General features: G+C 34.5%; 2 protein-coding genes across 14 annotated transcripts; one reads left to right on the forward strand and one right to left on the reverse strand.

The window, feature by feature from the left end:
- Window positions 1–1,872: 1,872 nt before the first annotated feature.
- Window positions 1,873–15,497, reverse strand: LOC115218921 (gastrula zinc finger protein XlCGF26.1). 2 transcript variants are annotated; one of them, XM_029788934.2, is made up of 2 exons: window positions 15,361–15,497; window positions 1,873–4,119 (listed from the first exon to the last, which is right to left on the reverse strand). In XM_029788934.2, the coding sequence occupies exon 2, from the start codon at window positions 3,746–3,748 to the stop codon at window positions 2,174–2,176; it is 1,575 nt and encodes a 524-aa protein (XP_029644794.1). In that variant the 5' UTR covers window positions 3,749–4,119; window positions 15,361–15,497; the 3' UTR covers window positions 1,873–2,173. The 2 variants fall into 2 exon arrangements, with proteins under 2 accessions (XP_029644794.1, XP_029644793.1); XM_029788933.2 differs by lacking the exon at window positions 15,361–15,497 and adding an exon at window positions 12,705–12,859.
- Window positions 13,045–26,957, forward strand: LOC115219273. 12 transcript variants are annotated; one of them, XM_036508914.1, is made up of 6 exons: window positions 13,045–14,170; window positions 14,277–14,764; window positions 17,478–17,589; window positions 18,931–19,077; window positions 20,358–20,447; window positions 24,925–26,957. In XM_036508914.1, exons 4-6 carry the CDS (start codon window positions 18,981–18,983, stop codon window positions 26,547–26,549), a joined length of 1,812 nt encoding a protein of 603 aa, XP_036364807.1. In that variant the 5' UTR covers window positions 13,045–14,170; window positions 14,277–14,764; window positions 17,478–17,589; window positions 18,931–18,980; the 3' UTR covers window positions 26,550–26,957. The 12 variants fall into 12 exon arrangements, with proteins under 12 accessions (XP_036364807.1, XP_029645294.1, XP_036364812.1 ...); XM_029789434.2 differs by lacking the exon at window positions 13,045–14,170 and having other exon boundaries at window positions 14,181–14,764; XM_036508912.1 differs by lacking the exons at window positions 13,045–14,170; window positions 14,277–14,764 and adding an exon at window positions 15,661–16,030.
- Window positions 26,958–27,444: the final 487 nt, after the last annotated feature.

Below are 27,444 nucleotides of genomic sequence, written 5' to 3' on the forward strand. Positions count from 1 at the left end.
TTTATCAGTTATGAGAGCTAAAATGAAAGCAGATCAGAGTCTCTAATGAAAATTCAAACACATCAAGAGAAGACAGCATGAAAATGCTGACACTGTACTGAACAGCAAAGTTCTACATAGAAAAGACACATACCAAGCAAAATTAATGAATTAGCTATTATTGCCATCATGGCCTATGTACTCAGTACATACTTCAATACACATGTGTCAGTGTAACAAAAATAAGCTTTGAGTCTCATTAGCTTATAGAGGAACTATGAAATATCTATAACATCCAGTAAAACAGGAACTATTTATGAATACATGTATAAAGAAGAAATCTGCTGCCAAAAGAATATATTCCTGAGAAACAAAAACTAAAATCAACTGTGACACCACTTTATTCCAAAGAATTCCAGAAACATAAACAGTATTCAAGAGTAACATTACACTTAACAGATGCCTCACGAAAATAAACTCTATCCACAAGTGGCAAAGTTAAAGAACTACACCTGTAATATCTCAGGCATTTGCAGAGAAATTGATTTACTTAGAGTCAAAATAGAAAAATACTGAAAATATTTGATGACACAAGAAGTATAAAAATTACAAATGGCTAAACACATTTAATGTGTGAAGGGAAATTACATATCACAGTGGAAACTTAGAAAATTTGAAGAAGCTATATATCACTTTCTGAAATGCAATCATTAATCTTTGTGCTGAGGGCATCCAGCTGTAGAAACTCTGCCAGATCAAGATTGAAGCCTGGTGCAGCCATCTGGTTCGCCAGCCCTCAGTCATACGTCCAACCCATGCTAGCATGGAAAGCGGACGTTAAACGATGATGATGATGAGAGCTGACATAACTAAAATAAAATAGCTTAAATAAGACAATACGTTAATAATAGTATATGCACTGGTGGTTTAGCACAGCATTTCTTGAGGGGGGCACCTGTAAGGATTGAAAAGGAGACAGACAAATAGCAAGATGATTTCCAACATTTTAAACTTGTCAAATATCTTGATAAAGAATTATATGCAGGCCATACACTAGTTTGTCATTTCATTAACGAAGAGGACAAGGGATACCAAAAATATTTGGGGAAGGGAAAGCCTAGTATTTGTCAGTTTGATAACTATTAGATTAGGATATTAATGCTCTTTGCTTAGAACTAAAGGTTCCGTGTTCATATCCAGTCAGGGGTGGTGCATTTTGATGATTGAGACAGGAATCTGCAAAATTTAAATTATAATTCATCTCAGAAGTTTAAACAATATTTACCAATAACTGTTGAGTTTGAAATTTGTTCAAGAATTCCTTTAACCTAGAATAATGACCTAATGCACGCCTCAAAATCATTCTATATAAAAGCATTTATTAACATTGAACAAGAATATGCAAATATATTTTTGCTCACTGGAAATTTTTTTTCTAAAATGTGGAAGACATTTCTCCAGATTACTATAGTATTGGAAAGTACAATACAATGGGTTGGATTCTCAAGGAGTTACTTTTTTTAAATACCACAAATGGTTACAAAAGATCTAGCAGGATAAATTGATTAAGAATTATCAAATTTTAAAAATGAATGAAACAATGAATTTGTATACAAGATAAAAATATCAAACTTTTTCAATAGAATTTCAAAGAAAATATAGAAATATTTTTTATAGAAATCAGATTTGTAGCAAACCTAGATTTATAGAAAAATTGAAAACAAGCAAAAACAAATTTCCTTTTGTTTTTGAAATAAAAATGCAAAGTGTATAAAAAGTGAAAATAAATATAAACATAAATCCCATTTGATACATATATAACACACACACATACACATATACATGCATACACACACACGCATATGTCTGCAATAAATAAATTTAAAGCTGGTCAACATTTGAAAAAGTTTTAAACCAAAAACTTTTTAAAGGTTTTATTCTTGTTCCAGCAAGGAATTAGAGGAATACTTGAAAAGAGAAGGGAACAATCATAACATTACTCATGAGAGAAAGGGGGTGGAGGGAGAGAGAGCAAGAGAGGTGGAATGGAAATTGAGGAAACAAAGTAATCAATACAACTGAAAGACTAACTGAGATTTGAGATTGCACTATCAAATTGTATCAACCCAAATCTGTTTATGTGACAAACACTCATTACTTCACAACATTAACACCCATTCCCTGCACCAGAAGTCTACAATTGGCAAAGAGAAATAGATTCGTTTTTATGAGTTCGTTTATGGTTATTAAGTGTTGTCTGATGAGAGAAACAGCGATGACAAATATCGCAAGTGTAAGGGCGTTCCCCAGTGTGTATACGTTCATGGTTGCGTAGCGTACTCTGATGCGCAAATGCCCGAATGCAATAGCGGCACTGATATGGTTTCTCACCTGTGTGTATACGGCTGTGATTACGTAATGTGCTTTGATGTGCAAATACTCGCATGCAGACCCCACACTGAAATAGTTTGTCACTATTACGCATCAGTTTTGTCCCATCCGTTTGTACATGTGCATGAGTTTGCTCATGATTGAGCATTTGTCTCTGTTGAGAAAACAGCTTGCCACATATACCACAGGCAAAAGCCTTAGTTGCTTTGGGATCTAGTGGCACTGTAGACTGCTGCTGTGCTGGTGGTACCTGGTGTGGTACTTGTTGTGGCATCTGATCCGAATTAGCTTCTCTTTCAGGATTTGGATGATTATGCTGGTTCACAGGCGTGCCCATCATGGCTGGGGTTTGATTAACAACTGGAGGTTCAGTAGTTGGATTGTGGAGATGAGTTTGTTCGTGATTTCGTAAAGAACTTTCTAATAAAAACCCTTTGTTACAGAAGCCACAGTTAAAAGGTTTTACTTTTTTTGCAAATGTGCGACGCATGCCGGCAGCCAAATGTGTTTGCTGGTGATTCCGAAGGGTACTTTTATGAGCAAATGGTTTCAAACAAATCAAGCATTTGAAGAGTTTTTCACCAGAATGTGTGTGCAGGTGATTGCGTAGAGTACTCTTATGGGTAAACAATTTATGACATATATTACACTTGTGTCGCTTTATACCCGTATGTATTTGTTCGTGATTCTTAAGAGTTGTCTTGTGTGCAAACAACTTAGAACAAATGGAACACTGGTAAGCCTTCTCGCCTGTATGTACTTTTTCGTGGTTAATAAGTGTGCTTCGATGTGAAAATGCTCGTAAACAAATAACACAAACAAATGGTCTTTCACCAGTGTGTGTGCGCATATGATTACGCAGCGTACTTTGATGCGTAAAACAACGCTCACACACAACACATTTGTACGGTCGTTCCCCTGTATGAGTTCGGGTGTGGTTAATCAAAGTGGCTTGGTGAGTAAAACGTCTTCCGCAGTAGGGACACTCTAAAGATTTTATCCCTTTATGTATGAGTTCATGACTTCGTAGCTCAGCACGCTGTGAGAAAGCTTTCATGCAAAAATCACATGTGAAATGGGTTTCATCACTTGGAGCTTTTTCATGATTATTTAAATTAGCTTTCCGTGAAAACCCTTTACGGCAGATGTTACATTTAAACGGTCTCTTGTTTTCAATTGGCAAACTTGTATGAAATCGATTACCACCATGAATATCATTTTTTGCAAGAGAAGCAGTATGGTCAACAAAGGATGGAGCAGTTACAGATGTGCTAGCTGTTATTTTGTTACTTATTGGGTTTTCATTGTTGTTGTGACAAAGAGAGTAATTTTCAAAGAACTGATTACCAACTTGATACACATTCTGAACTGAATACATAGTAAGCTCAAAATTAAGTACAGAAAGAATTACAGTGCAGCCTCTGAATTAATAGTACTGATTTGAATGCTGCATCTACATTTAAAGGGTTTGTTTTTTCATATATATTGAGATGTGAAATTTAAGTATACATTACTTAGAGTGTGTCAGAGAGAGGGAGAGAGAGAGAGAGAGATAAAATTGGTTTGCTGTTGTTTTGTTCTTCAATATTTTACAACTTTGCAAAAATGGTTTTCAAATTCTGAGATCCCCAAATCCAATCTTTGGTAAGAAATGATTTCTTTATAGTGAGCTACATTGTTTTTTATGAATAATTTGCTCATTTCCCAAAGACAGCAAAAGAGTTTACATCCAAAAGTCAATATATGTACCTGAAACAAATGGAAAGAAAATATCAGAAACCTCATAATTACAAAATTTAAAAAAAAAAAAAAAATTAAAAAAAAAAAAATATCAAAGTACTAATGTCAGCTTCAATTTATTTTTATCATGGTAAAGTTATTGGCTTATGCTAGTAGTGATTCAATAGTTGCATAAGTAACAAGTTTTCTATAACAGAAAAGATTAATATGTTCTGGTTGAAATTGCTAGAACAAAAATTTCCATGTGAGGAGCTAAGAAATGTAGAAGAACTGGATTCAGCGGAATAAATAATGAGATGAGCAATGCATTTGGCAGGATTAGATATAGAATTAGTAGCTTTGGAAAACAATAAATCACTGTAGTGACTTAAGGAAGGCAAATTCTTTTGTGTGGGCTAACACTAACAATTTTTTTTTTTTTGGTCAGTCAGTGTTATTTCCTATTTGTTACTATCTAGAAATCAAAGAAGATGGCTACTATTCCCTTCAAACTTTGCTTTTGTCACCTGGAGATCAATGTTTTGAAACTGACCTATTTTCCATTACATTTCAAACAGACTCAGTGCTGAGTTGGTGAAGCAGAAATATCATTACAACAAATTTTCTGCTCAATACTACAGATATGCTTGTCAGTTGCTTGAGCTTAACTAGTTGAGCATGTCCCTTAGTGGCTGATAATATGTGCATCTATGGTCATGAGCAGGAGTAGTGAGGGAGCATCATAACCTCATGTTGAGAGGGTTTAAATAAATATCATAGCAAAAGAGAAGTTTGAAGGAAATATTAGCCATTTTTCATACTTTCTAAGGGTAAGCAAATGGAAATAAGTTATTACCCAAGGACAAAAATTGTGTTACACAATGTAATTTATACACACACAGGGTAATGGATAAAGATCCCCTTTGAGTCTTGAATGACCATGGGATTGCTCCTAGAAAGTTACCCTCCAAGGCACAAGTCTGGGCAAGGTTGTTTATGGAAGATCAGCAGTCGCCCATGCATACCAGCCTCCCCTCTCTATGCCACCAATGTTATCCAAGGGAAAGACAAAGGCTGATACAGCTCAGCACAGTGATGTCACAACTCACTTCTACAGTTGAGTGAACTGGAGCTACATGAAATAAAGTGTCTTACTCAAGAATACATCACTCAGCCCAGTCCAGAAATCAAACTCACTACATTGTGATTGTAAGCCCAATGCTCTAACCACTGAGCCACGTGGCTTCAGACACACACACATATATATAAAAAGCACCCACTACACTCTCGGAGTGGTTGGCGTTAGGAAGGGCATCCAGCTGTAGAAACATTGCCAGATCAGACTGGGCCTGGCGCAGCCTCCTGGCTTCCCAGACCCCAGTTGAACCGTCCAACCCATGCTAGCACGGAAAACGGACGTTAAACAATGATGATGATGATATATATATATATATACACACACCATACTTGGTGGCACATAAGATATACTCTTGCATAAGAAACTTCCCTAATTTACAAGATTTTGTAGAAAAAAGATATTTTAAAGTGGTTTAGTAAGGAAAAAGTATGATTCTGTGCATGAAAATACAATATTGCAGCAGTATAGTGGAATAACATATGAAATCATATAACATGAGTGTACACTAATCTTTAAAAGATTTAAAGGTTAATGTGAAATCATGTTATATTAGTGATTTCTTCTTTTCCAAAGTTATTAATTCTATACCTAATCCCTCCAAATGTTTTGCTCGCATCATTTTTTATTCCACCAAATTCATTTCTTCTACAATTTCTGTCTTCTTAAGCTCTGCGCATGGAAATTTTTTGTTCTAGCCACTTCAACCAAAATTAAATTTGCCATAGCAATAGAGAAATAAATTGGTGTCAATGAATCCTGAAAGCAAAATTCCTTTAAATATCAGTACACAGCAAGCATCAGAAAAACAAACCCCAAAAAACTAAATGTATTCTAACAAAAGGCTTAATTAATGATAACAAAATGTAGAAAACCATCATCTGAGAAGCTAAATCAGCATCTGCAAAACACGGAGACTTATTCTCACTGTTGGCATCACCAGAATTCTCTGCAAATAGAACTGTGTTACCAATATCTTTCTCAAACACTAAATCATCCTCATTACCATTAGGATTATTACTAATGCCACATTTTCTTAAATGATTTCACGAATACCCTCTCTTTTATAACATCCCATAACACTCAAACAGTTCTATAGGCTTTTTTTTTTACTAGGTGTCAAATCATATATACACACATACATATACACATATTAGATACATACACAGGTTGGACAAAATTTGACAATTTGCTTAAAAGGAAAAGAAAACAATATGCCACCCAAATATAAGTTGTTTTTTTTTAAATATAAAAAAAATATCAACTAGATGATGGCTGGGAGATAATAGTTGACTCAAAGTAGCCACCCTCAGCTTCCATCATGACTTCAAGACAGCTCTGGAATCTGATGCATGTGTTCCTCACTGAGTCCGTAGTGAGGTCAAGTACCTCCTTGACTTTGGCCATCAGCTCAGGCTTGGTGTTGCAGGCAGAGCAGTTGGTGTCTTTCCCAACCATGCCCCACACAAAGCAATTCATAGGATTACAATTGGAGGAATTAGAAGGTCAAAAATTGGGATTGTTGAAGTTGTAGAAACAAAAAATTCTGGCTCATACCAGAGGTACAGCAAGGACCTGAATCCTGTTGCTACACATATGGCTTTTCGAACACCCTGTATGTATACATATATATATATAAATAACTTACAGTAGAGTAAGTTGTGGAAGAGGAAGACCCAGGAAGACATGAGATGAAGTATTAAAGGTTGATCTCTAAACACTGAGCCTTATAAACAAGATGCAAGAGGACTGAGAAACGTGGCACACTGCTTTACTCAAGAAAACCGACCCACCACAACAGAAATGATATCTTAAAACCGAGGTGCTACGTAAAAATCACCCAGTACAGTCTGTAAGGTGGTTGGCATTAGGGAAGGGCATCCAAAACAGACTATGGAATCTGTGTGGCCCCTGGCCTTGACAGATCCTGTCAAGCCATCCAACCTATGCCAGCATGGACATTAAATGATGATGATCTATTATTTAATAACAGTTTGCCCCCAGCTGTATGCAACTTCATATATTGTAGGTTCATAGAATGAACATATCATGAATCTAGATGTTATAGAGGAAATATAAGGATACCCCACATTATATAAGGGTGGATGGGAGTAGTTGGAAGGAAGATAAATATAGTGGTGATGATGTGACTGAGAGTACTCTCAAGGTATATGAAGGAGAGTAAGAGAGAGAACACAGACAGAGGATCAGAAAGGGTGGGTAGTATATTCCTAAATGCATTAGAGAAGAGTGACGAATGGATAGGTATGGGTGTAAAGGTAAAGGTAAGCAAATGTTTAACAAGGCTGGAGATATGGTCAATAGTAAGTATTGGTATGGGGTTGAGGTGGGGTGAAAAATATAGGAGTGACTCAGGAAGGAGGTGATAATTGGTAGAAATGGAAGGTTGAAGAGCAGCATCATAAACCTGTACAGAGATGAACAAAGTAGAGAGATAATGTGGAGAGTGTGAGTGATGTATAGTGATAAAGGTGTAAGTCAGAGGCATGGAGGGTAGCTAATATAACAAAGTAGTAAACGATACAGAGATATCATACTAAGGTAAGTAACAACCACAAAAGATTGCTATACTAGCATCCATAATGTTAAATTTTTATTTCTCCAGTAGTCTCTGGAGAATCATTCTTCCTACCAATACCTTTTGTGAGTTGTTTCAAAGTTGTTCTTGAATAATATAAGTTGGAGTTAGCTATAATACCTTGGTAAACTTTTTTGTTTGAATATCAAATCAAAGGATAGATGAAACTTAGCACAGTACTTGAAAACACTTAGATTTTCAGAATGATACACTGTTAAGCATTTTGCCCAGTGTGCTAACGATTCTGCCAGCTTAAAAAGGTTAAAGCTGGTGCTGATTTTTCTTCATTAGAAATAAAAGTATAAGCAGAATGTGCTTCCAGTAAAGCCCAGGTTCCCACTAAAAAAACCTGTGTTCAACTTAAATATTAGCCAAAAGCCTGACAAAACAATTTCAAGGTTTCAGTAGCAGATTTGCTGAGCACCATGCAAAATTTGGTACAAGCATGTTACTCTAATTTCAGCAACACTAAAAGTTAGTCCTTTTAAAACCTTGCATAATGACTGAACCAGAACAAACAACATGAAACATACAGGTAGACTTGGTTACCAATGATCATCATCTGTACATTTAGTCGAGAAACCTTGTGTATTTTCCCTTGTTATTTACCTATATCTAAAATGAATTCTGAGTTTACAGCCTGCCAGGACTTTTCACTTCTCAAATAATCATAAATAATGATTTATCAGGGCTCAGTGGTTAGAGCGTCGAGCTTACGATCGTGAGGTTGTGAGCTTGAATCCCGGACTGGGCTGCGTGTTGTGTTCTTGAGCAAGGCACTTTATTTCACGTTGCTCCAGTTCACTCAGCTGTAGAAATGAGTTGCGACGTCACTGGTGCCAAGCTGTATCGACCTTTGTCTTTCCCTTGGATAACACTGGTGGCGTGGAGAGGGGAGGCTGGTATGCATGGGCGACTGCTGGTCTTCCATAAACAACCTTGCCCAGTTCTAGGCGCAATCCCATGGTCTGTGTCGTGACCGAAGGGGGTCTCCGATTATTAGTGCTACTATCAATGCTTAGTTTACCTCAGATAGCATATTTCCTTTTTGGCTTCATCTGAAGTTTGATATTGTACTTCACTTTCACTCACTTCTGTGGAACAAAATCCTGTTACTGCAACACAGTTATTTGTCTTTTCCATGTTGATCTTTGAAGAACTAGAGTTGACTTTTACATGAAACATATGAGAAAAAATTCCAGACTTTTGACCAAAAGTAGGGATTGACTTTTACCTGCAGTCAACTTTCACATAAGTATATACCCTAGATGAACTATATTTCAGTAGATAACATGTGAAAATATTAATGTCTATAATCCAAGAAATGCACAAACTATTAAAGAAGAGAGAGAGAGAGAAATCATTGAATCCATCATTTATTGTTGTGTCATCTGCTCTCAGAAGGTTGAATGTCAAGGATCTCCATTTGAGTCTTTTCTCTGCCACTTCTTATACATTCACTGTATAGAAAGCAATAAAACCTTAAAGAATATATATTTAGTAAAGTAACCATTTACTAACTTTAATTTTAAATGAGTAAAAATATAACTGAATAAAGAAATAAGATAACTTTGACCAACTAGCTGCCACTACTGGTTTCAACTAAATTTCAGAGATTTAAATTAAGATATTGTGACAAAGAATAAGTTTTAATATAACATTTTTTAAATGATTAAAATGTTTTAATTCTTCTAATATAAAAAAAAAATTGATAAGTAATTTTTTTTAATTATACACAAATTCATGCAGTCATATAAATGAGTAACAAAAGTAGGAAGTTAAACTAGAAGGCACAGAAGTATAGTTATGTTAGTAGAAGGTATCAATTCGATGTCAACATCTTGCAAGAATAAAAGAAACATAAAAATGTTGACACAGCATTAAACACAACTAAAATATAAACATTCCTATGATAATAACCAAATGATAATGTCCTAGTATATGTATTTTGTATTCCACTGTTGGTATCTCAACTTTTTTAGCTTATAACAGTTATGCCTAGTGGAAATTCAGTGCAACTTTAGCATATGGTCTACAGCAGTATCCATAACCTACACAGAGAAATGACCTGAACTGGGCTAGAATTAGGGTTAGGTTAAGGTTTAGGGTTAGACTGTACACTAAAGTGACACTAGAAATTCTACAAATCTTTTGCTTAACTCCAGGTTACTTCAGAGATAGAACAGAATTTTCTTGCTCTGTGTCCAAAATGGGATTACAAATTCCTCAGTTTTGCTTCTACTGGCAGTATGTATTCTTCCTTCTCGAATACTTGTACTTGTGAACATACGTATCGTCATCATCATCACCATTTAGTGGTCCCCAGTTGAGACAGACCTCATATGTCCTCCACATACCTTGAATCACCAACAATCTCTTTTCACTGAGCTGGCCTGTGTCAAACCATCACTACATTATATACATCAAGAATTTTTTTTACAGGGGAGATGGTGTTGAGACTGGAGATGAAACCGGTAAGAGTGATGGGGAAAAAAAGTGAAGAGACAAATGGTTAGTGGGGATGACAAGACAGATGGCAAGTTGGGATGACAAGCTGGTAGAAGGTAGAGGTGACAAGACTGCAGTGAGTGGAGGTGATAGTGTTGATACAGGTGGTGGCAAGAGGAGGAGATGATGATGAGGGCAGGTGATGGAGAGAACACTCAAATGAAATAAGGCGAGGAGGTGATGTTAAGATGCAGGTAACACTATAATACATATGCTATTCAATATTACACTAGAACGAATATGTAACTTCATGTCCCCCCATAATATTACAGTGATAAGATCCATAATATTTAATTCTTCTGGACTACTTTCTATAAAACTACGAACTATCGTGAATATGTAACCACACTTCACTCGTGACATTATTACAAACAAGGGCGTATGTTCACGTTCGAATGTATTATATATATCATAAAACATCAAATTATATATATATATAAAAAAAAAAAAACTACATCATTGTACAATAGTCGTGAGCCGTTTATCAACAACCTATATGTACAATCTAAAACACCGCAACTGCAACAACAAAAATTAGCAAAAATCTACAGCCACTAGTAAACTAATCTACTAGCTACGATTGAGAAAGAACCCGCCTCTACCACAAAATATTTTACCGGTATACTACTACAGCTACTACTAATAACAATGTTGCAGCAATCTACTACTGCCAACAACCACTACCGTCAATAACAATGTTGTAGCAGCCAACTACTAAAACAACTACTATCATCACCTTTACTACTATTACTACTACTACCACCACCACCACTTTTATTACAACAACAATCAACAGTAACGATGTTGCGGCGGCCTAGTAACAACTACTACTATTATCACCACTACTACTAATGCTGCTGCAGCGGTCTACTACTAACATAAAAACTATATCACTACCACTACTACTGTTTCTAACGTCTTGGTTACAACTGCCTACTACTACTACTACTACGACTACTACTACAGCCAACACCACCACCACCACTACAACTACTGTTATTAGCACCAACAAAAATCAACACTGGCCTCAGCCATTATAAATTTGCAGCTAGGCGAGACCCTTAAGTATTGTCAATACAATAATCTGCAGTCACTGTTGTGACGACTGAAAGTTTAAATTTAAAACAACGCTTTCAATTTAAAAACTACCACCCTCTCACGAAAAAACAGTGTACAAGCACATGAAATTTTATAATTAAAACTCACTTAAAAGCAACTGTAAATCTATAATGAATCAATAACAAACAAAACACCTGTCTTGAATTCCTCTTTCAAATAATATCTCGTACAAATAGGACATTCAAATAAAATAGATGTATTTTTTGCCTTCCAGTTTTTAAAATATTTCCGTCATTAAATTAGCATTTCATTTGACGAAAATAATGTAAGCTACCTAAAAACGCAATGAAATAAAATATTACAATCAGAGGTAGAGTAAGTAAGGCACACCAATTTGATTTCAACATCAAGTCCATAACAAGAGGTGGCTTGCTCTTTTTTGGTTATTTTTTCTCAGATAAATTATTTCATTAAATAAATATCCTTTTACTAAATGCCTAACTTAAGTGTATCAGAAAGACACTGAGCTTATATATGTATAAGTAAATGAAATCGACTTTTGTAATTTTTGACAGCTATCTAACATTAATGAATATGATAGATCTTTCCTGATTTGATGAAATCCAAGCTGACATTCATCCAGAAGCTAAGTTAAATACAGGTGAATATCACCACCTTACGAATTAGGCAACTAAACGGATCAAACAAACATATTCCACTGTTTAAACTAAATGATGATCAAAAACTTCAAAAATTTGAAGACGACAGCATCCGCTTATTCTTTTAGTATTTCACCTCTACGCAAATCTGAAGGCCAAACATTAGCACGTAATTTTCTTTCTTTTTCTCTTCTTTTTTTTAATATTTTGTTTTGTTTTAACAATAAATAAAGAGTAAATAAATATAATCAAACAGAGTATCACAGAAACATTTGTATATACTCGGGTTAATTGATTTGCAGAAACGCAACTCAAAGAAGGGAACTTAGTTTTAAACAACGTGAAAAAGATAGGAGGTAAGCGACTTTTAAAAAACACATTTCTCATTTTAAGAAAATCAGATACTTTCAACAAATATTAACAATACTTAATTTTCCAAATCGTTATTCCAAATTAATTGTGTAGTTGAACAGAAAGGGAGGGGGCATTGCCAAAAGCTGATTTTTTGCTTAATGGTTCATCAATTTCTGGAGGAATATCTCCAAGTCAAAATTCATATAAAGCTAAAAACGAAAAGATTTATGTGAAGCATTTATATTTTTAGGAACAAACAACTTTTCCATCACTTACTTTGCAATACTTCGAAATTTCTTACCTTTCGTAAACGAAAATAGATTCCGTCGAAGAAACCCAATGTAGTTGTCATAATTACCATTGTCGCTTCTTCGCTACATGGCTTTTACTTCGCCAAATTTTATTTTGTAATACACTTGTTGTTGTTTTTTTTTTATTTTTAAATTTCGTGTGATAATTATAAACAATCATTTGAAAGAAGTAGAGAAAACATTGAAAACTCCAAATAAATATTGATGGAGGAAGCTCAGCTTAATACTGCCGACGGCGGTAGCGGCGTCCAGAATTTGTAAAGAGCTACTAAGGGAAGATAACTGAAACCGGGACGAACTAGGTTTGTCGCCGACTGCTCTTCTCCCCATATCTGTCTCGCACACAGGGTTTGTTCCTTCTCTCTAATTCTGTAAGAAAGGACAAATCTATTCCTTATATTAAAAAAATAAATCAGTTTCCTTTCTCCAAGCAATTACTTTTTCTATTTAAAAATCGAGCTTACACTCATATCTTCCAAACTATGAATTATATCTACAAAAATAAACGACCAAAAAAAAAAAAACCCGTTTTCCTTCTGTGCATATATACGTGATTATGTTTTATGCACGGTAAACTGAATAAACACTTGAGAAGTAACAATCAAGTTTTTTTGCAATGCATCAGTCAATCCAATAATGCTTGTGGTAATACAGCTGTATTGTGATCCAACTTATAGACGTTAGGTACCAATTATTACGCTGCAGGAAAAAAATGTAGAAAGTACAAACAAAAGTGTACTCGATACACTGGAGTAGCTAACACTACGATCGGTCATTTACAGTCTGCCCATATGGCTCACATTAGGTGAAACAATTATACTAATTACAAGTTGGAGCTAGAACGAAGTATGGAACGGAAAATAAGAAGTAAATGGAAAAGGTCTGCTACAGATGAGGAACAACGAAGTGAATTTGATCCGTTGTATGTGAGATATGAGAAAGATTGGCACAAGTGAATCGAGGAAGTAACTGATCGGCTGTGGATGATGTATGAAGGAGAAACATCTGTATTAGTACGGACTTGTAATGTGACTGCTTGACGCATATTTGCTGAAAATATGCTGTAATTTGACAGTGCAACTACACACGTACCAAGTGAGAGTTTTCGAATCAGTTACATTGGGAACTGACATGAAACAATATCAACATGCTTGCAGAGATGTATTGCAGATACACGAAGCATATGCTGAAATTGATGACGAGGAGAAACTGGACAATTCTGAGTAATCTGGTGTAATATAAGAATTATGTTACGCATTTGTTAAAAGTTCTCTGCTAATTGTGTTGTCATAATTTTAATTGCATCATTGAACAATATATTTCGTTGGTACAATGGGCAATAAATATAAATGACTTCTTGCTTAAGCAATTGTTTCATGATATTTTTGAGGAATGTTTTTTTCCATGGCCACTAGTTTTTGTCTTATACATAGATCAGGGTCATTGTTATAAACAGGTAATGCTATGCCTTTATTAGTTCAATAGTTATGCCAATTTGCGATTTTGCATATAAAATGCTGGAGCACGATTGTCTAACGAATTCCTCATTCACTTCATTTTAGTGGGAAAGCAGAACAAGTGATCCCAACCCTACAACAGATTAACGTACAAAGCTCAACTGGGGTTTTCTGTGATTTATGCCACCGTCATTCGTTCAGTAAAAACCATGCCATAATGTGTACCATCATGCAAAAACCAATACAATATTTGGTACGCTCCAATATCTAAAAGGAAAATATCTATAGTTATTTATATAGTTTAATTTTTCCAGGAAAACTATAGTTTTTCCAGTAATCCTTGAGTAGACACAAAAAAGTAACTATGTTCTCGATCTGTAAATTAGGTCTTGGACAGTTTTTCTCTAGATCTACACACTTTTTGAGAAATTCCAGTTGTGATGAACAAGTGTATGTAGGACACATGACAAAGCAGTATCTATTCGGAAACCTTTTCACAGTTATTCTGCAACCATAGAGACAATGCGAAGGGTGTGGAAAGAACAGTTCAAAAAGACCTTGGAAGCAACTTTGGTAACCACCAACCGCAACAGGTGAGACTTACTGATTTAATTCAAGTGACACCAGCTTTTTCACTAAACGTCTAACATATACGAAGATAATAAAACAACAAATGATGAATCTATATAACACAAAACTATGCCAGCGCCGTCTGTACAACGACAGAATCTCCGTAACACATATTGACACCTGTCTCCAAAGAATGAAACCGAGCCAGACACGCTCCTCGTCCTCATATTCTAACTAACCAAAGGGTTTAACCTTCCACTTCTGATCGAAATATAACTCCGCACTTTTCATTCAACAGAAATCAAATCACTAAATCTAAGCTAGAAACGATACTGCAAATATTATTTTTGTTCATAGTGCTGCATCTATTCATACATTACCGTTCTTTGTTCTACAAAAATCTGCCCGAGTTATTAGTGTACCTGCTCTAATAATATTGCGCTTATATCCTACCATACACTATTGCAGTATACTCATGCGTTGTTTATATACCACTGCTGTATAGCAGTGTAATTCTATAATCGCACAGCTGAAGACTGATACCTTTTGTTGTCATTTGTTTTACATTGCAAACATTTAAAGTAATACTGTAGAACAATTTGAGACGAAGCATACTTACCACGGACACTTGTGAATCACATTAGTTTGCTGTCTGTAGATATAATCTGTGTATTTCATATAATAAACACAATAATTACTAAACCACCACCACCAACAATTACGACTACTTTATTGCTGCAACTACCACTACTACTGCCACTACTACTGCTACCACTTCAACTAACACCACTACAACTACCATCACAACCACAACTACTAGTAGTAGTATTACTACTACCACCACCACCACTATTATTACTACTACTACTACTAGGCTGTTTAGGAGGAGAGCAAAGTGTTGCTATTCATGGCTTTCTTGCAGGCACAGTGTGTAAGAAATGAATTAGATTTAACCAGGAATTGAAACCGATTCGCGGGTTCAACGTTTCGGGAACTTCCACTTCCATCATATTACTCGACAATTCCTTCAAATATTTGATTTCTTACATATATATAGAAGATATTAGATTTCAGTTGGTGGGTGAATACGTTTCGGTACCTTTATACTTTATATGAGAAGGTGATGCGAAATTTTACTAGCCTAGGAATCGAAACCGTGGCACCGATTCGTTTACACGAATGGTTACGACTTGGTGTTCGCTTTTCCCTTTAACGTAGACACTGTTAGTTTCACATAAAACGATTTATCCTCTCTTCTCTGTTTAGGCCCCACCGCTTCTTGGGAAATAGTAAGTCTTCGTGTTTATTTTCTTTTTTTTTTTTACGAGAATCAAAATATCAGTCAAAAGTATCAGACTCTCTCGGCTAGAAAGATCTATATTTTTGGTTTTATGGTTTTATTTTTAACATCGAGGGTTCGATTCCGTCTGTATTAGATAGAGAAGGTTGGAAAATATTACCGAAAATTTTTATAAGTATAAAAGACATAATTTGACTATCAGTTGCATAGGTAGCAACATTGATAAGCTGACTAATTAAGCCATTGTTTATTAAAATTATTTTAAATGGTGAGAAATTAATAATCTTGATAGGATGCAAACTTGAACCTCGAGATCCATTCTTGATATATTTATGAGAATAACAGAGGAAATACCGAGACATAATTTGATAAATTTAATTTTGATTCCGTGACGTTGATGTCATTCTGTTATCAGTAAAATACTATGATTGTTCAATAGTTATTATTAAATGTCAAAACCTGTCTTTCTCCATCCTTTGCTCGGTATCATTTGCTGCATGTTTACAATCGGTTAATTATGGAAGCAATCTTAATTGATGTAAAGAAATTAAAGCTTTATAAGAACCTGCTTGAAATATGTTAATTCATTACTTTTCAAATGGCTGCTATGAGTAATGTAATTGAAAATAAAAGAAAGCACCGTAAATAAATATATAACAAAAACAGGTAATCAAGACAAGTCCGCAACGCGGATTCGATCATACATTTGATTTTCTACCCTACACATTAACCGTAGTCAGTTTTTTTCTCCTCCTTTACGATATAGCGGTTTTGCGTCTAATCAAAATAAACAAATATAAAGGGAAAAGACTAGATTCTGTGAGTTTTAATAACAGGTCCTTTTTTTGTTTACTGTCATTAGTTTGAGGGAAAACATTAACTCCAACCCTTACATAGCAACACTTTTAAGACGTGTATCTTAATCTGCTTGATATTTTTTAAAAATCATTACAAGGTCTGTTTTACGGAGCACTGTCACAGACACATTGCAAATAAATTAATGATGCACTGGCACTCGTGAGAGAAGAAAGGTGAAGTGAGACAATGGGTGGTGAGAGAAACGGAGTGAAGTGTGACAGAGAGAGAGAGAGAAGGTGAGTTGGTATAAACCGTGAACCATTGAGGGAATCTCTACAGGTCGTTCGATCTAACAGGCGTGACAAAATCATTAACTACATCCCGTTATCTTAAAAAAGGGAACGGGTGCAGAAGATAATGCAATCCTAGATAACCCTAAAAAGACGAAATGATCACCAAATAATAAGATTCCTGACGATAAAAGCACTAACACTCCAGTGAGTAGTTTCCATGTTGACCCTCACTCAATAAACTCGAAGATGTAAGGCTTCGAAAGCATTTGTTGGATGTCCTATTAATAAAACTTTCACTGGCAATAAAAGCTAGTTTATGGTTTCTACTATCCTGCTCTTTTCAAGATAACGTTTAAGATGGAGTTTGGAAATTGTCAAGAAGGAAGAGATGAAGTAATTCAAGCAGCGTAGCACAGAAGCATCGACAGAAAGAAGATAAAGTTTGCAGATTGTAGGTGTACGTGGATTTATTTATCATTACTCTTTTATTATTCTTTTACTAGTTTCGGTTCGATAGCCGTGTTTATACCGAGGCACCGCCAACCGGTTACTTCTCTTTCTAGATGAAACTTAGAAGTGTGCATATATGAATATTGTTTTATCTATTAATGTTTAGATTTTATATATATATATATATATATATGTATGTATGTATGTATATATATATGTATGTATATATATGTATGTATGTATGTATATATATATATGTATGTATGTTTGTATATATATGTATGTATATATATGTATGTATGTATATATATATATATATATGTATGTATGTTTGTATATATATGTATGTATGTATATATATGTGTGTATGTATGTATATATGTGTATGTATGTATATATATGTATGTATATATATGTATGTATATAAATGTATGTATATATATATATACATACATTTATATACATATATATACATACATTTATATACATATATATATATATATACATACATATATATATATATAATATATATATATAATATATATATATAATATATATATATATATATATATATACCGGAGTAAACACATAAATGTGAAACAAGGTGGAAAACAGAGTACTCAAATACCAGAGGTAGAGTAATACCGACGGACGGGAACGTGAAACTCCGAGTAACAGATTTTGTTGAATTTCTGCTGCTTTTAAATAAAGTGTATATATATATATATAATATATATATATATATATATATTATATATATATATATATATAATATATATATATATATAAACAGATATTCACACTCTTTGTTAAATTTAGTTGCCGGAACAATGTGATGATTGAGATTTTGGAGAAATTGTTAGGTGGAGCCATCTGTAGGATTTCATTCATAGATTCACCAAACGGATTGTAACAATTTTATTGCTGTAGATTATTGAAAAAAATTCAGGATAGAATTATATTGATAATTATCTGCTGTGAAATTGTTTTTTAATTCTGGTCAAATTTATCTTTTTGTCTGTTACTACAAAGATGTATTCTTTTATGATTCAAGCATATGCCTTCCCTTTGGTCTTCAATGAAGTTTGTTTACTTTAAATATTTTTCATGGAACTCAAAAACCAAAATAATTACAAATCATAATAGCTTTATTTACTAAAATGCAATTAAATCTGATGTCTTAAAATTTATACTCTCCATATCAATTCTGAACAACTTTCAAAGATATTAATTTCTTTTGACAAAAATAATTCACATTTCAGAAGTATTTTCCATTTTGCAGCAACAACAAAAAAAAAGAAAAGAAAACCATTTACTGATGAATGCTTTTCCTTTTGTGTTTTTCCAGTAAAATGGCAACAGAGCATTACTGAGGATGAATTTTTTATATCATCACCAATGTTTGGAATAACATCTCTAAGTTACTGGCATGACTTTATTGAAGCTTGCAATTTGCTGTCTCATAAATGTTGTTCTTGTATTTGTTCCTCTCCAGGTAAGAAGATATATTCTAAACTTCCTTATTAATCTGTATAAAGAAAATGGTGATTATACTGAATCTGCAACAAAGTTTCAATTGAAAACTAAGATTATTTTTATCTTACTTATGCTGTTAGGAAACACGTGAAGATTACAATGTTACAGATATTATGTCCCAGTTCCCTTCAAGTTAATAGTGTCAATCAGTCATTGAACAGGTATTTAGTTCATTATGAAAATCTGGCAAAATATGCAGATATTAGATGTTTAATTCTGTCTCATATGAGAGATAAGCCTGAGTAATAAGATTTTATTTAAAGTTTAAAAAATAATCCCTGTTAAGAGAAGGTTCAATTATTTATATTATATGACATTTTATGGGTTATACTCCTTGTTCAGGTATATTTAAGCTAAAAAAAAAATCCTATCACCTGCTTGGCTTTAGCAACCAGTTAAATCTATAATTAATATTTTGATGTTTATAACTATTTTCCCATATATTGTCACACTGCAGTCCTATTCGATTATTTCAATAATCTGCAACATGAAGACCAGTTTTAATTTTTTAAAAAAAGCTTTACTTTGTAATAAAATGTACATGCTCCATGTTTTTATTACATTTTGCATCATATATGCAAAGATATCACTCCACTCACCAATCCCTATAAAATGTACTGAAACTATAATTATGTTTTTATCTCTGTTGTCATGATTGGAAGTAGGGTTTGCATGCCCTCACTCCTTCTACCCCCACACATATACACTTGCTCATAGACACTCGATTTATAAAATAATGGGGTGGAGAGAGATTGCGAGAAAGAGGAAGCAAGCTGAGAAATAGGTAGGGGAGTTGGGTGAAAAAGAAAACTGGAGAGAGGGTAGAAGACAGGACTGGGTCAGAGAAACAGGAAGTTGGAAGGGTTTGGGAAAACACATCAGAGGAAGACCTACAGTGAAACAAGGAAAAGATCTACAAAGGACAAGAAGCTTAGAGGGGGACCTATGATAATGTTGTTCAATATTTATATATGAATTTTGTCTTGTGTATACTAAGAATGAAGTTCTCTTTCTTGATATTGAGATATAAGCTTGGCTTCTGCAACTTCCTTAGGATTGTACTCATTCAAACAATAAAATGTTATTCCTAAAAATGAAGTGGTGTAGAATACTTGGAGATTTGTTGTCTGTATTGAAAATCAAGTTATGCCATCCCATAATGACAATGAATCTAAGCCAATATGAAGCAACCTATGAGAAACAATGTTGTCATATTTTATTATGTTTTCTTATTTTCAGACATTGAAGACACAAGTCCTGGTAATCTAAAAGAATTCTCCTCCTCCAAAACAAACAGTAATGATTCACTTCAGGATATTGTGATCAAAGGTAAATGTTGAAGTTATATTAGAAGAAAATTATTTGATTCATGCAGTGAGTTACTGATAGTATATTTTTATACTATTTTTATGTTAAACTTAATAATAAAATGATGGTCATAATTGAATGATTTACATTATTTCACTTTGTTTCATGGCTTTGAGTTGTACATGTGCTACTGAAGTTTACTTTTCTTTTTAACTCTTTAAGCTTGATAAAAATTGGTGTTAGTCTTTATCTTTTGCTTATAGCTAATGAAAGAGGAGCCCATTTTCACCTTGTATTTGTTGTTCAGAAATGATAATGCCACTCTATTCTTATCCTTTTTAAGAGAAAGTGAAAGTGATTGTCTCTTCTATAACTCTCAAGCAGTGCATCCCTAATGTGGGGTGAGGCTCAACAAATTGTCTTCAGGAATATCTCACAAACTATGAAAACAAATGACAGTGCATCCTGTTCTCACAAACAACCATCTCTCTAACTTTGTCAACTGCCAACCTATTGCTCTCACTTTCACCTCAAAGGTCTAAGATCTTATGTTCCCAGCATGGTCCTTTAATTTAATACATCATACTTCCTATTTTTTTGGTTGCAAGGCCATCCTCCCAGCCTTCTTTGCCATTTCTGTAGGCTTTATCTCCTACTTTGAAATATTTCGTTACATCTTTCATATTTCCTTTATATCTTTTTTCTTTGGCAATAACTTATCAGAAATCAATTTTATTCTTTTCACGAACATCAACTCTGCGGGTGACTTTCCTGAATTTGTACTTGGACTGGAGGTTACTCTATATACCCTTAAGAATTTTGTTAGTGCTTGGTTGTTACTTAATTCGTTTCTAGCTTTTCTTAATGCTCTTTCGAACGTGTCCACAAATATTTCTACCTGCCTATTTAACCTCAGGTAGTAGAGTGGAGAGAAAATATGCTTTATCGCATGCATTTTACAGAAGTTCTTGAAGTCATATCCCAAGAATTGCTTTCCATTATCAGAAACTAATGTATCTGGAGCACAGTATCACACAAACAATTCATTTTGGAACATTATAGGTATTTTAGCAGTTGTTTTATTGCACCTGCATACCTGTGGCCACTTTGTGCAGCTGTCTACTATGATTAAGTACCATTCATCAGTCTGGCATAGTCAATATGTAACCTAGATCGTAGGTTCTCAGTCTCTGGCCACAATTGATATTTTACTAGCAGGGCTTTGGCTGCAAGTGCACGACCTCAACAAGTTCTCACCAAATTTTCAATATCCTGATCCATTGTTGACCAACTGACATAGTTCCTCATCAGAGCTTTCATTCTTGACATTCCCCAGTGTTCGCTGTGGAATTACTGCAATACATGTTTTTGTAATGTAGTCGGTACTACAACTCTGCGCTGACATCAGAATATCGTCGCATATTGAGAGACTACTCAAATTTGTATTTTCGTTCTGCTTATTTTTTAAAGTTTCTTTCATTTTTGTAATATACTCATCGCCTACAGATTTCATTCTTATATCCTGTGCAATCTCAGGCAGTTCTTGGATAACATTAGTCATAATACTTTTTATTTCATTTTCTGCCTGCAGTGTGGCTATCACATTATCTTCTAGTGGTTCTGTATTTTTTGGAATTAGTCTTGATAGACAGTCCACATGACTGGTCAGTATATTTCTCTCTAGAGGGTCATCATTCTATAAACAATTTGATTAATATATAGGAATCTTAACCTTTGTATTTTATGGAGGCAGATTTTGTGGGCTATCATCATCATCATTTAGCAGCTGCTGTCCATGCTGGCATAGGTTGGACGGTTTGACCAGGGCTGGTAAGCTGAGGAGCTGCACCAGACTCCAGTTTGATTTAGCATGGTTTCTACAGCTGAACATGTGTATTTTATATTATTTTAGGCCTATGAATATAAGTGAAACTGGGGGCATTATAAAATGTGTGTGTACACTCACGTATAAAAATGGGAATAAAAATAATATTCAGTTTAAAAAATTGATTCAAAATTTAGAAATTTTTAAAATGTGAAAATTTTGTTTTAAATTTAAAAAAAGGGGAAAATAAAACAGAAAACTGTCTTCCAACATGCTTGCATATAAATATATATTTATGCGAGTAAGTCTGTACAGTATGTTAGAAAATCTTTTGTGAGGTTTTTTGTTGGCGATTGGGGTCATTTTAGAAATTTCTTTAGTGCTTCATCATCATCATTTAACGTCCGCTTTCCATGCTAGCATGGGTTGGACGATTTGACAGGTCTGGTGATCCAGACTCCAATCTGATCTGGCAGAGTTTCTACAGCTGGATGCCCTTCCACTCAGAGAGTGTAGTGGGTGCTTTCACATGCCAACGGCATGAGGGCCAGTTTGGTGGTACTGGCAACGGCCACGCCCAAATGGTGCTTGTTTAATATAAAGCTGTAAAAGAGGTTTTTATGCCATTACTGGAATACATTATGGTGAAGTTGGAAGGAGAGAAGGTAGTGAGATATTTACATGTTTAGCCTTTAGAAAAAACTATTGGTTTGAAATGTTTTAGATTTTTTTTAGTTGCATGAAGAGACTACTTCAATGTTTCAGTTCAGAATTTGGTTCTTCAGTGTGAAAATATAGTAGGATTCATTAGTACAAAGTCAGCAGAGTTTGTTGCTACTTTGGTATGGTTATGCATGTTAGAGTATTTACCATATATGCAAGTAAGTGTATCTTTTATATCTTTTATATTTTACTTGTTTCAGTCATTGACTATGCCATACTGGGGCACCATCTTAAAGTATTTTAGTCGAATGAATTAACCCCAGTACTTATTTTTTTTTTAAAGTCTGGTACTTATTCTATCAGTCACTTTTGCTGAACTGCTAAGTTACGAGGATGTAAACTCATCAACACCAGTTGTCAAATGGTGATGAATTAGTAAATCAGACACACACATATATACATATATATACACACAAACACATGCTTGCATACATACATATTTATATATAGTATTAATTGATAGTAGGGGATGGATTTTATTTTAGACTTTTATTAGATACAACATATGTTTCGACCCATCAGTCTGGGTCTCTTCAGGTACATTGCTAAAGAAGTCTCACTAGATATTTTTTGTGTTGGCTGGCTTCTTGAATTTTTACATTTCTGCAATATTTTTTAGTTTTATCCATTCTCAAACTAGATGGGAATATAACAAGAAGCCAGCCATCACAAAAAATATCTAGTGAGACTTCTTTAGCAATGTACCTGAAGAGACCTAGACTAATGGGTCGAAACATGTTGTACCTAATAAAAGTCTAATACGAAATCCATCTACGATCAATTAATACTATTACCCTAACTGCCACTATGAAGTTCCTGAAGTAGATCCAACAGAAGTGTACCACAACTACGGATGACAGGTTGCCTAAACTGTGCCAGTGCTCTACTCAATATTGAAACACACTAATTTAATTACAATTATTTGTCTAAATTTTCTATTATATATATATATATAGTCGCCATGATAGATCGTTAGCCACTACACACATTTTTCTTTGTTTTTTCTGTGTCCCTTTCTGTAGAAGAGCATAGGCTCGAAACGTAAAAGACTTTTTCTATTCCTGAGCGTTATACTAATACATCTGTTTGTTTTCTACACCACCTGTCTTCGTCTTTTGTTTTTTTTTCTCGTGAATTCTCCCTATATATATATATATATATATATATATACGATGGGCTTCTTTCAGTTTCCATCTACTAAATCTACTCACAAAGGTTTGGTCAGTTCGAGGTCATAGTAGAAGCCACTCGCCCAAGGTGTCATGCAGTGGGACTGAACCTGGAATCATGTGGTTGGGACACAAATATTTTATCATACAGCTATGCTTGCATGGCTGTGTATCATGTTATGGTAATGAAATTATCTTGGATTAGATAACCTGAACGGTAGCCTAGATCCATGCAATGTGAAGATAGTCATAACCAGTTCTCTTATTTTAATTATTGTTGCAGCATCCTAAGCTACACACAGCTTTGTTATAACTCTTGCAGAAAACAAAATGTACCCCTAACATGTTTATCTTCTTTTGGTTTGGTTATATAAGATGACATGTGGAGGCGCAATGGCCCAGTGGTTAGGGCAGCGGACTCGCGGTTGTAGGATCGCGGTTTCGCTTCCCAGACCGGGCGTTGTGAGTGTTTATTGAGCGAAAGCACCTGAAGCTCTACGTGGCTCCGGCAGGGGGTGGTGGCGATCCCTGCTGTACTCTTTCGCCACAACTTTCTCTCACTCTTTCTTCTGTTGGCCTGCTCGCTTAGCCAGCGGGGTGGCGTAATTTGAAGGCTAAAACAATGCGAAGCGCACTGTGACCAGCGATGTGTATCAACATCTAATAGCCTGGTCGGTCACGTGATATAAGATGACATAACAATTAGTCTACAAACTCTTGCAATCTTCATTTAATTTACTACAAATCCAATATTAACTTGGAAAATTTTTATTCATTGCAGATCCATCACTTGAAGGTCTTTGTAGGAACAAACTATCAACTATATCTTGCCGAATATTTGAATTAATACACCAGAATTACACTGAAGTTGTTAAAAATGAACTCGATCAGTTTTCTGATGTCCAACGCAAATTCATTGTCAAAGAAAAACATATGGGCCACACTATGTTATCATTGGCTACGATATCAGCTCAAACCGACTTGATGAGATATTTGCTAGAACATTGTGATGCAGAGATTGAGCAGAGAGATACAAATGGTACTACACCAGTAACCCCTCTTTGGCTAGCTGTTGAACGGCGTAATGTGGAAGCTGTTGATATACTATTAGAACATGAAGCTGATGTTAATGCTAAGGGCGAAGGGGATTGTCCAATCATTTTACTTGCTGCTCAAAATGTTAACCTACAAATTGTTGAAAGCCTTATTTTGAGTGGTGCTAACATGAATGCTTCTGATGAGTGGGGATATACCCCTCTCCATGCTGCACTTTGGAATATGGGTTTGATGAGACTTCTTATGGAGAATGGGGCTGATTTAAATGCAAAAGACCAAAATGGAGATACGATGTTGCACCTCAGTGTACGTAAAGGATTCTTTGAAATGTGTAAATTTTTGCTTATGCAAGAGGTGAACCCTTATGAAGTTAATATTGATGGTTATGATGCATTCCAACTGGCAGCATTGTATGGAGAATGTGAAATATTGGTATATTTACTAATTACTTTCCCATATCCTAAGGAGTGCCCAAAAGAGTTTTTTAACGAACCAACCAAAGTTAAGATCAAAGAAATGCTAGAGACTTATGTCCCTAAAGATTATTCTTTAGACCTTCATGCACTTCTTGCTATTGAGAAAGTGCTCGGACCTACTTGTGATAAGACATTTTATGCCCTTAAAGAAGCTGCTGAACTAACCAGTCGATCTATGGATTTTGCACAATCGTGGATTATCTATATTCATCTCCTTCAAATCTGTCATAAACCCCACCATGTACTTGACAGTAATGTAATCACTGGTATCTTCCAGCTACTTTATAACATATTCTGTGAATATGGTGAAATTATCGTACCTGTAGAGAGAGCTCTTGGCATATTCAATGGAATGTTCCGAGATGTTATATGCAATCTCAACTTGCTGCAAAGACGTGAGAGTGGAAAAGAAGATGAGACATTCAACATGGGTCGCTTCCAAGAAGTTTTTATCCGGTTGCTTAATCTGTTGGAATTTATTACAAAACTTAAGTCCAACAATACTGGAAATTCATCTTCTGACAAAGTGTTCCTCATAATTCCATTACCGTGCATTTTATTTGATGTAGTGTCCCCTTTAAAAAATGAACAAGTGCCAGGGAAAATTGATGATAGCCAAACTTTAGTGTGCGTGCGTGTGCATGGAAGATGGGAATACTTGGATGTATTTCTGGCCCAAGAAGATTTAGTTCTTACAACCAAAGGTCGGTGTGTGAAAACATATCATTACTTAGAAACAGGTCGAAGACAGTTAATACCTTCAAAAATTCCCCTTCCTTTGCAATGTCTTGCAATGCAAGTCATTCAAGTTGACAATGTTCCATATGAAAACATACTCCCACCTGCACTTTGTAATACAGTTGAACATCATTAAATTATTTGAGAATCAAAAAATTACCTCATAGTAGAGATCAAAGAAATGATTTTTAAAAATGTTATGTAAAAGATAAAGAATTATTTTCACAAGATAATGACAGAAAAAATTACATCTCACTCTACAGTTCAATACATTGAAATTTAAGTAAGTCTGCTAGTAAGTCTAAAAGTAGTATAGTGTTTTGATATGCAACCTTAATTTTGAGTATATTAGTTGGTCCTAAGTGAAAGCCATGCAAGTTTCTTGCTCAATTAGCTGTAGACAATCCTGTAAGCAATGGTTCTTCTCTTTGGTTTTTCATTGGTTGGTTTCCAAAATCAAGCTGCCAGCCAGAAATACATATTAGTTACATTCCTTTTTCATTTTGTAGCAACATTGAGTCCATTAAATAACTTTTACTGGAAGGAAAAAAGACATCTATTGTTATTGTATTGGACATCTATTATTTATCTTAATAATTATCACCAACTTTAGCTTCATTTTAATTTTCATCATCACTGCCATCACCACAACCAACATTATCACCATCATTATCATGAACATTGTTATTATCCATTTTGTTTTGTTATTGTTATCATTATTTCAGAATTTAGCCAAGATGTGAATAATGAATGTCTGATAAGAAATGACAAAGAAATTACTTTTTGCTCTGAAAATAAAAATATTCTTATAAAAGAAAATTGTTCTTGATTTAGCTCTAAAAAAAAATTTAAATGATAATCAGAGCGAAGGTTCAGACTCTTCATATTAAAAGGGAAATAAGATATTTCTGTAGACCTTAATCATTAAAAACTGAGCATTGTTTTTAAATTATGTATTTATTTATCATTATTTATATTGTGCATATGAGCTTATCTTGCTTTCTGTATTTTAATATCATGAAATCTATTTT

This window comes from Octopus sinensis, linkage group LG14, assembly GCF_006345805.1.
Source record: "Octopus sinensis linkage group LG14, ASM634580v1, whole genome shotgun sequence".
In the NCBI taxonomy this organism is placed as follows: Eukaryota; Metazoa; Mollusca; class Cephalopoda; order Octopoda; family Octopodidae; genus Octopus; species Octopus sinensis.